This window comes from Aythya marila (assembly GCF_965140915.1).
Source record: "Aythya marila genome assembly, chromosome: 19".
Taxonomy (NCBI): Eukaryota; Metazoa; Chordata; class Aves; order Anseriformes; family Anatidae; genus Aythya; species Aythya marila.
The window spans coordinates 5,697,510-5,707,533 of record NC_139060.1 but is presented as its reverse complement, the minus strand read 5'-3'; the positions used below and the strand labels follow the sequence as shown (position 1 = coordinate 5,707,533).

Sequence of the window (10,024 nt, the reverse complement as noted above, 5' to 3'; positions counted from 1 at the left end):
GACAGCAGCTGGCATAGCTCTGCTGACATTTTAAGCCTGGTTCCCTTTGCTCCCCGAAGGAAACGCTGCGAGTTCTCCTGCGGGCAGCACATTGCAGCCCGTGGGGATTATTTCCACAGCCCGGGGCCACGCTCCCACCCACCCCACACGCGTCTTTTCACCACACCACGCGTGTTTCCAGCGTGGGGGGGGCGAGGTACGGATCCCACACCTCGCTTTTTCCCCACCATGGGGCTGCACCCACGACTAACCGGCCGCCCCCTTGTCCTCCTCCCCTTACAGAGGAGCCATGAGGGCTGCAGCCTCCTTCCTAGGGGCCCGGCCGTGCCTCTCTTTAAGCCCCGGTAACGGGGCCGAACCGACCCGGTGCTGCCCGGGGCCGCCCGGTGCTGCCCCGCCGCCCCCTCAGCGAGCACCGGCGGCCACCGAGGGCCCGGCCCGGCCGCCCCCCGCCTCCCCGGCGGAGCCCTGCGGCGCATGCCTCCCTCTGGCCGGGGGCAGGGAAGGAAGAACCGCCCGCCCCTGCACCGAGCTCGGCGGGCAGCGGCCGCTCGGAAGCCCGGGGAACGGGGCGCGACCGAGAGGCTGCGAGCGGCCCCCGGGGAGAAGGGAAGCAAGCACCGGGACGCCGCTGCCTGGCTCCCCGCTTCGTCCCCGCCTCGGTCACCTCCGCGGAGGCAGCAGGTGAGGGTCGGGAGGAGGAAGAAGGAGGAAAAAGGAGGAGGAGGAGGAGAAGGAGGAGAAGGAGGAGAAGGAGGCGGCGGGGCCGAAGCTGAGGCCGAGCCCGGCGGAGGGCGGCGGAAGGCGGGAAGGGGGAGCCATGGCGGCGCCGCTCGGCCCGGCCTGAGGCGGGCACGGCGAGGGAAGGGGGAGCCCCGCCGGCCCCGGGGGGTGCCCGGTGCTGTCCCCCGGCTGCTAAGCAGGGGGTACCGGACCCCTAAGGGTGCCCCCCGCGCTGTGGGGCCGCTTCGTGGCTTCTTCACGGCCCCTCGTGGTTGTCGTACCCCCCCCCAGGCTGGGTGTCCCCTGACACCCCCTCTGTGGGTGTCCCCTCACACCCTTCGTGGGTGTCCCTCAAAGCCACCTCACGGTGGGCAGGGTCCCCCCCCCACGACCCCCAGTTTGTCCCCTCCGTGGGTGCAGAGCCCCCCAGGAGGTAGCGGGCGACGGCCCCGTCGCCATCTCCTCGCCTCCCCCTCCTCAGCCCCATCCTTCCCCGTCTCCTGCTCCCAGAGGGGAAACTGAGGCACGGAGCTGGGGGGACGCGGGGAAATGATGAGGGAGGTGAGACCCTGGATGGGGGGGATTTGGGCAGTCTGGGCTGGTGGGGTCATGACCGCAGCAGGGGGTGGCACTGGGTGGGCTCCGAGGGCTGTCCCAGCCCAAACCAGGCTGCGATTCCACAAATTATACCCAAAAGAGGGTTTTCGGCTGTGTGAGGAAGGAGCAGCAAGGTTGTCCCAATCAGCCATGACTGGGGAGCCGCAAAGTTGTCCCCATCAGCCGTGGCTGGGGTTCGGCATCCCATCCTAGCCCGAAGCGTCGTGGTGCATTACCACAATACCCATCGTGTTTTCTCTCCAAAGGCAGTCATATTTCGGCAGCAGAGGTGGTAAATAAACACAGGTGTTATTAACGCACGTCCCTTTGATTTACCAGCGCACAGTTGAGTTTCAGCAGCTGCCACTAGGATGCTGGCCGTGGCCCGAAGGGGCGGTGTGAAAGTTAGTCTCAACGCTGTGTAATGTTTGTAGTGCCACAGCCATCCGAGTGTGGGATAATGAAGACATCTGCCCCTTCTCTGGAAACTGTGGAAGTAGGTTAATACGAAATATATGCTTTTTTTTTTTTTTTTTTTTTTTAAATGAAGCTGGAATCTTAAGTATGTTAATTGCATTTCTTCAGGATAATTAGGTATTCTAATTTCTGACTGTTTGAAGCTTTGCTGCTTATTAGAACGAAAACCGTTTTTAATTTATCATTGCCCCAGTGGATGTGTTGGAGACTGTTTTAGAAATTTTCTGTTCATTCACATTTTTCTAAAAGTTTCAGTTGTGACCTGCATCACAGCAGGCTTCTGAGCTGCTTCTGTGAGACGCTTCCCAGGGTACCTCACGGCTTTGTATGTGAAAGGCTGGGAGGGCTCGGATTTTATTGGCGAGCGTAGAGCAGAAGTAAATCTCAACTATCTTCAGTTGACTGAAAAGGTGGAATTTAAACAGCGTGTCAGCTTGCCCCAAGTACCAACCATCAGGCGAGAATGTTCTTGATCGCTGCACTTACAACTTTAATTCTGCAAGATTGATGTTTTGAAACTGATTAACGCTGAGGAATAGAAAACCAGCAATGGATGTCCAGAGCCAAAGGTTTGGTTAAAATGTGCTAAAATGCTAAGATGTTCTTCAGTGGAGAATCAGAGAGTGAAAAGGCAAAACATTACCAGCTGTGTTTTCAGAGCTAACCACCCTGTGGACATTGTGTGAGGCATGTTCAGGGTGACTCTGTCTCGGTCAAGATTTCAAGAATATTCCAGTCTCCCAACAAGTTGGCAATAAAACTGATCCCTGAGCACAGGTCCCAGAATACTTTTGACACACGCATTTATCATGCTGTACTACAATCTGTGTTGGAGCACTCTGCTCTTTTAAAGTGATAAAGCGTTGTCATCCCTGGTTGTCTGTTATCTTTTTCTTAGTAGCAAATACATTTATAAGTTTTAAGGAGTTATCACCATAGTCATTCTTCAAAATATTAGCTCAAATATTAAGAATGATAGCTGCTTAAAATATTATTAAATATTATTTAATCTAATAAGGTCTCTAAAATATTTATTGCCACTGATTAATTTGAAACCAAAGCTAGGAAACAATGGACAGGAGTAAAGATGAAGAGAATTTGGAGGTAAAAGCACATCTCTACGCTGGTAGATTGGAACTGGCGATTGGAACTGGCTGAGTTTGCAGGGGAGATGGTGTATCGGGCTTAGAGAAGAGTCCCACTGCTGTATTTTTTTTTATTTTTTTTTTAATGGGGGCTGCTGTATGTCTTGTTCCAGCCAGGAGTTGTTTTCATCCCACCAAACGATGCTGCAGGTGAAACCTTCTGCCCTTGAGCGACCGCGTGGAAGTTCTGTTTGGGGTGTCAGTCGTTCTGTCGACTTTTTTCACTGTCCCTTTAAACAGGCCTCGCTCTGTTTGGGGTTTATAATACAATACTACTCTCGCAAATTCCTGAAGATTTGTGTCTACCAAAAGGTTTTGTCCTGCAGTGAGGTCAGAATGGTTTCTCTCTCGGGGTTATTACAGTATAGCATGTTTCAGGAAGAAATAGGTTCCCTTTCTTTTTCCTCGAGCTACTCAAGTTCCTCTGCTGCTTGTGTTTAATACCCAGCCAGAACTAATAAAAGCTGTCCTGGGTTTACAGTTTCTACCACCAAGTATTATTACATATCTAACTTCTGAAAAGTTCCATGTAGTAAAATATTTTCTTCTTTTTTATCATAGGATGGAAAAGAGACCAGTCTGAAAAACGCCTCCTTCGTGGACTTTGCTGTTGCCTGCTAGAATGTTCCTTATGAATGCTTCTCCCTTGGTAGCTCTTCAAACACAATGGGAGTCCTTTGGGCCGGCAAGGAATTGTAGATACCCCGTTTGCTTCTCTGAATCCGAAGGGAACGTCACTAGAACCTCTGTAAGCGCAAAAGTTCAGATGATCATAAACAGCCTGCAAAGTCAAGAGTCTCCCCTGGGTATGAACAATGAGTATGGTTGTGTTATGCAGAAGAAACAAAAGGGAGAAAAGGGCGCCGGTAATAGGGTCACATCCAGCAGCACGTTGCTGCGGAAGCATCCTAAATATACCGAGCGTGGTTGCCCTGCTGGTTCAGTCGACACTGAAGTGGAAGTGAACGTGGGATTTGAGACTCTCTTGCTTGACTCTGATAGCGACGATTCTGTTGACCGAGGTATAGAGGAAGCCATTCAAGAGTACTTGAAAGCAAAAAGCAAAAGTGACCAGTCGTTACAGAGGAATGCAGAGTGTTCTGAAAATATAAGCAGAGACAAAAGATTTAAGAGACAGTTCTCCCAGAACAAAATGTCTAGCGACCTGCTACCTGTGAAATTTAAAGCAGAGATGCTCTCTGAAGAGTACCTGTCTGACCAGCTGGGACTTGGTAAAAGGCTACAGCCCGCTTCCCCTCAAAGCATCAGCAGTGATGATTCCTTCGAACAAAGCATACAAGCTGAAATAGTGCAGTTCTTGAATGAGAAAAAGCAGCAAGAAATTAGCAAGTGTGTAATCGGGGAGGATAAAAAAGATTCCCAGGTGAGATCTGTCCTAAAAAGCAACAAACAACCAACTAACAAAACAAACTGTGGTGCTATGAAGCAAGATTGTAACGCGCTCCTCTTGAGACACCATCCCAAGCTACGGAAAACCGGCACGCAGTCCAAGTGTCTGAAGGCTAAAATCCAGGAAGAGCCCGGTGATTTCAACCAAGTGAACCGCGCGTATCTAGAAATGGCCACTGCCAGCCAGCCCTGGTTAATGCAGCAAAATAAAGCAAGTGGAGCTAATTACTGGGAAACGAGGGGAGCGCTTCTGAATGAGAGCGTGCATGCCTCTGACTCAAGTAGCGATGATGGCATTGAAGAAGCCATTCAGCTTTATCAGCTAGAGAAGATCAGGAAGGAGGGAGGTCACCCAACAGGCTCGGTCCTTTTGCAAAGGGAACAATTTGACGCCAAGGGGATAGCCAACATTTCTGCAAGCCTGACAATTAGCTCAACAAAAAGTGCCTCACCAGAACATAAAAACCCTATCAGCAACAAAAGAAAAGAGATTAATTCAAAGTCGACAGAATTAGAAAGCACCAGCAATGAATTTAACAAGCTGTTTAAACCACTGAAAAAAGCCAGACACTTTGTACCTCCAGAGAACAAGATTGCTGCTTGTGAGCTCACGCTGCAGGCCTCTTGCAGGGCAGACACATCTGCAGAACTCATGTGTGCAGAAGCTATCCTCGATATTTCCAAAACAATCATGCCATCCCAAATGGGAAGTGACAACAGATCCCTCGCTACGGACTCCTTCTTTTCTCCCCAGCTTCTCTCATCCTCCCCTTGTGAAAGTGACAACAGCCTCGTGGACAGTGATGATAGCATAGAGCAAGAAATCAGAGCTTTTTTGGCTCTGAAAGCTCAGTCGGAAAGCCTCGTAACAAAGCCTCCCAGCCTGTCACGCTCGATCCAGATGCCTTTGCCATCTGATCAGAACAGCCTCACTGGTACTCTTGAGCCTTCTCTTCCCAAAACACTGAAGCTATCACTGAGTCGTAAAAGGAGACTTAAAAGGGAAGGCAGAATAGTGAAACAAGATGCATCAAAAGCACCTGAACAGCTGGGGACGGGATTTTTCCAGCCGGATACCTATTCAAAATCTCCCCTGCTCCACGAGGGGTGTGCCCTGAGCAGCCCTGAAGAACTCTGTGATGCTCGGAGGCTCGACAGCAACGAGACTACCCAGCAGCAGCTGATGTCTTCTGAGTTGTGTGGATCCGCTGACAAATGCGTGGCCTTGGATTCTGTAAATCCCTTTTTGCAGGTTCAGAGTGGTGCGAGAAAGCTTATGAAAAATACCATCCACGCTCAAGAGAGAGACGGTTCGGCTGATGAGAGCAGTTCTCTGGATAGTGATGAGGACCTTGATAGTGCTATCAAGGACCTTTTACGGTCTAAAAGAAAATTAAAGAAGAAGTCTAAGGAGCAGAAATCTCAGTGCAAGAAGAGAGTTAGGTTTACCGAGACAGACGCTCAGCTGCTGGATGAATTTAGCAGCCTCCAACAAAATGAGTGGAAATGTAAAAATCCTGTGCTACTGAAAAGTTGCCTCTCAAAATCTAGAAAAGCTGTGAAAGAGAATGCAATCAGAAATCCTCCAGACAACGTAAATGTCAGACTTTCAAATGAAAGGCCAGAAACCGTTAAGAACTTAGAGTTTGATTTACAGCTTAAAAAAGGATATAAACCCGAACCAATTTCAAACCAGAATAACCTGCGGGTAGCTAAGAATAAAAAATGTACTTTCACAGCTGTATCAGACGCTGATGATAGCAGTTCAGTGGATAGCGACGACAGCATTGAACAGGAAATTAGGAAATTTTTGGCAGAAAAGGCTAAGGACTCTGTGAGCAATTCAGAGACGCAAAAAGATGATGCAACTCTAGACCTGTTGAGGGTGACCAAACAAACTGCTAATAAAGGAAAGGCAAAGCAACAGCCAGGTGAAAATGAGGTTGGTCTCTTGCTGGGTCAGAGTAAAAAGACTAAAGTGTCCCAGCAAAACAACGAGTTGAAGAACTCTCAGAGAATGGAAGGGAAAAGTGCAATGTTACTTGACAGTGAGAAAGCTGCTCCCTCGGCAGAGAATGTTTATCTTCATACTACTGGTCAGTCAAAAGCTAAACAAGGAACAGGGGGGGTTAAAGGTGGTGCTGCTGGTGAGTTACCTGGAAATGCAACAGGTAAAAAGGACGTCCCTAATAAAGAACCTGTGCAGAAAACACTTCCAGCTAAAAACAGCAAAAATGAAGGTTGTAAAGTACGCAAAGTAGCTAATGCAAAATCTCGATCTAAAAGAAAGAACACCTTTCACTTAAAAATTTCGAGTAAATTTATCGCGGGTCTCAAGTACGCTCGGGAAAGGAAGAAATCCATGCTTTTGATGAAAAAGCAAAAAGCAGAGCAGGTGCTCAGCCAGAGCAGCGCGTTAGGAATGGAGGTAGATTCCCAGGATACGGACGTACTTAAGCAGGGAAGAGAAGCCTCCCAGCCAAAAGGTGAATTTAGCAGGGAGAATGAGACAGCAATAAAAGAACCCAGTTCTTCTCAGAAGCTCGCTGTGGAAGCATCAGGTCCCCATGTAGCAGAAAGCTGTGAAAGACGGGAGGCTGCTCCTTTGTGTATCACAGAGGGCTGCCAAAGGGCTGCCACTGCAGGAGACCACTCAGATTCGCATTTGAATCTCCCCTCGCAGGAACAGAGCATGGCAGCAGTAACAGTAGATAAGGCTTGCAGAGGAACATCCAAAGCTGAGAACATAGAGATACGTACGAAGGAAGGAGGTATCCTCAAAGACAGCTGGGCAGATTCGAGTTTAGGTCCCCCTCTCCCACAACACGGTATGGCAGCAGTAAAAGCTGATAAAATTAGTGGAGAGACGTGTCAGGAGAGCAGATGTGTGTGCAGTAATGGAGAGAATAGCCAGCAGGACAGCGTGTCAGACCCAAGTTCAGGTTGCCCGCTGCAGGAGCTAACTGTGACAGCGGATAAAACTAGCGGAGGAGCACACGTGGATAACAGCGTGCACGTGTGCATTAAGGAGGAAGAAGTTCTCCACCAGGACAGTGACAGGCAGGAAGAAATTCAGGTATCCAGATCCAATCTGGAAGGAAAACTGCCTGCCGTGCAGAATAGGGAAGCTGATTGTGAGCTGGACCAAGGGCAGGAAGTTCTAGACAAAAACTGTGCAAAACTTACTGACGTACCCACAGGGGACTGCCCAGATTCCTTCTTGAAAATAAAGGTTTCAGATATGTAAGTACACTTTTTTTTTTTTTTCCCATGGTAACAGTATTTTTAGGAAATAACTGTTGTTACAATTATCTTGATAAAACTTTAAAACTTGAGACATGAGAGATGGTGGGAGAGGCTGATATATGTATATCATACACACACTAATGTGAAAAAGGCATCTATTTAACAGGGATATCACGGATAAGCATACTTCGTTTTTGTAGAATTTTGTAAATTATTTAAAGCGCTCTAAGGAAATATTTTTTATAATGATTTTTAGGGCTCACATTACTACAGGATGCTGTAGTTGCTGTAGATAAGATGATACTGGCTGATCATGCTTTAAATTATGAGGCCTCTAATCATATAGTGAAAGGAAACCTGTTTGCGCGCAGAACACACTTGGCAATGTGTTGAGAGATCCTAGGAGAACACGGCATTTCATACGAGTGCTGTGCTTCGGAAGCAGACTATCTGACATTTGTTTACATTCGAGTTGCCTTAGGACAATCCTTTGTAGTGGTTTTACGCGCGGGTCTCAGCTCTCCCACCCCGAGGACTGTTGGGTGAGATCGCTGAGCAGGATTCCGGCAGCGTCGATGCAGCTGTGGGTGCGGAGATCCACCCGTGAAGATCCAAACGCGGATCCAGGTAAACAAAGTGGGTCAGTCTGTCCACACGGGCTGTGTAAGGCGATCTCAGCAGCCACTGAAAGTACCTTCTGAATGCTGGAAACCTCCTGCTAGCAGGTGATTCAAAGCACAATTGAAGTGGGGAAGAAAGTGAAGGAGCATGTCTACTTAGACAACACGATTTCTGTGGATTTCACTACTTTCATACTCATGGGCCTGCAAGGCTGGAACCATTTCCTCGTTGCTCTCGAGTCCAGCTCTGATGCCCTGCAGTTACCCAGAGGTGGGGTTTGATTTTTTCCGAATGAACTTTCTTCGATCGAGTGCCCTTACTTTCCTTTTTCAAAAGTGGTTTCTGAAATGTTACATTTCTGTGAACTTTTTTCATTTACAATTTTTGTGCAATAGAGCAAAGCTAGGTTTGCTGTAGGAAGTTCCTAACGTAAACGCCAAGGATATTTTCAGCACTGTTCTTTCGTACTGATAGAGCTCTCTCTGCCTCTCTTTCCAGCACCCGGAATAAAGCAATTTTTCACTACTGTCTTTTATTTTGTACTGACTTTAAGTGACATTGAAGTAGTGCGTTCATATCACAATAAAAGCATCCCCACACCGGTTTCACTGAAAAATCTGAAAGGGGTGAATTTAAGCTGTTGGCTGGTCATTTTCATTTGTGTGTGGTGAAGTCCTTTGAGTAGTTCATTCTTGCATCTTGTCCTGTGAATTGATTCAATATTCTCCAGTCTTCTGCAGACCTTCTCTCAGCCAAGCTACCATTTAGTGTCACTTGGTCTCTTAATCACTTCAGCAGTCTTCCTGGAGACTGGCCTTAACGTCACAAAAAGGAGCAAAAGCAGTCAAGAATGGATCCGATATCACTTAGTATCCCCAGAGGTGATTGCGTTTGCAGAATATTGGCAGACTGCAGCATAGCATAGAGTAGGAAAAGTAACCGTGGCATGTAGAGGAATAAAGAACATCCTTTGTGTGTTTGTACTGTTGTGCAGCTACATTTTAAACACGTCTGTGGTGGTCACTTGACATTTCTTACTGTCTGGCCACCTTTTTGTAGTCCTTGGGCTGGTTGGTTGGCTTAAGAGATCAGTATGCATTTCATTTTTGTGGTAGGATACCTTGGGAAAGTGTTTTTTACTTAGCTCACGTGCCTGCACTAAGTCTACACAGGCATCTATTTTTGCCTGCCTTGAGTCGGTTGCAGGATTTAGGCCTTTTGTTTGGAATAGGTAAATAGGCTGGTATTTTAAAATAGAAATTTTCAGAGTACCTTGCTTTAAAAGGATTAAACTGTGCTTAATAGAGCTGATGGAAGCACTGTGTACCGTTTGTATGAAATAAGCTGAATGTTTCTCCTCAAAATTTCAGTAAATCACCATTTAAGATTTAAAAGGTGTCGTGTGCCCCTGTCAATGTGTCTGTGTGCTCAGTACTACTCGTGAACTGATTCACTTCCAGTTAAGATGCAATTCCGATTACCTTGTGCTTTAAATAAAAAACTAATTTCAAACAGCACTTTTTAAAAATTGATAAACTTGATTTGTATATAGGAAATGGTGTACATTGATAAGTTTATAATGTTTAATAAACGGGGTTCTGACCATGGACCGTGAAACCAGAGTGCTCCTATGGTTTGTTCTCATCATCGCTAGTGAGTAGTGGTTTTTGTGTCACAGTTTTTCCCTCCTGTTCTTAGTCCAAAGATGCAATTAACTTCTGCTGGTAACACTTCTGAGTGAAGGATGTCTCCTGCAAAGTCGGTCACCGCGTTTGTGTCAGCTGAGCCTGGGAACAGGATCTCAG

The 10,024-nt window shown here is 47.5% G+C and overlaps 1 protein-coding gene across 2 annotated transcripts; it reads left to right on the top strand.

Moving 5' to 3' along the window:
- The first annotated feature begins 494 nt into the window (after window positions 1-494).
- PPP1R26 (protein phosphatase 1 regulatory subunit 26) lies at window positions 495-9,830 on the top strand. 2 transcript variants are annotated; one of them, XM_082775284.1, is made up of 3 exons: window positions 495-684; window positions 1,660-1,816; window positions 3,504-9,830. In XM_082775284.1, exon 3 carries the CDS (start codon window positions 3,565-3,567, stop codon window positions 7,597-7,599), a length of 4,035 nt encoding a protein of 1,344 aa, XP_082631410.1. In that variant the 5' UTR covers window positions 495-684; window positions 1,660-1,816; window positions 3,504-3,564; the 3' UTR covers window positions 7,600-9,830. The 2 variants fall into 2 exon arrangements, with proteins under 2 accessions (XP_082631410.1, XP_082631409.1); XM_082775283.1 differs by lacking the exon at window positions 1,660-1,816.
- Window positions 9,831-10,024: the final 194 nt, after the last annotated feature.

What these genes read in the sequence shown, in the direction of transcription:
- PPP1R26 (XM_082775283.1), top strand. Translation starts at nt 3,565, where the DNA reads ATGTTCCTTATGAATGCTTCTCCCTTGGTAGCTCTTCAAACACAATGG.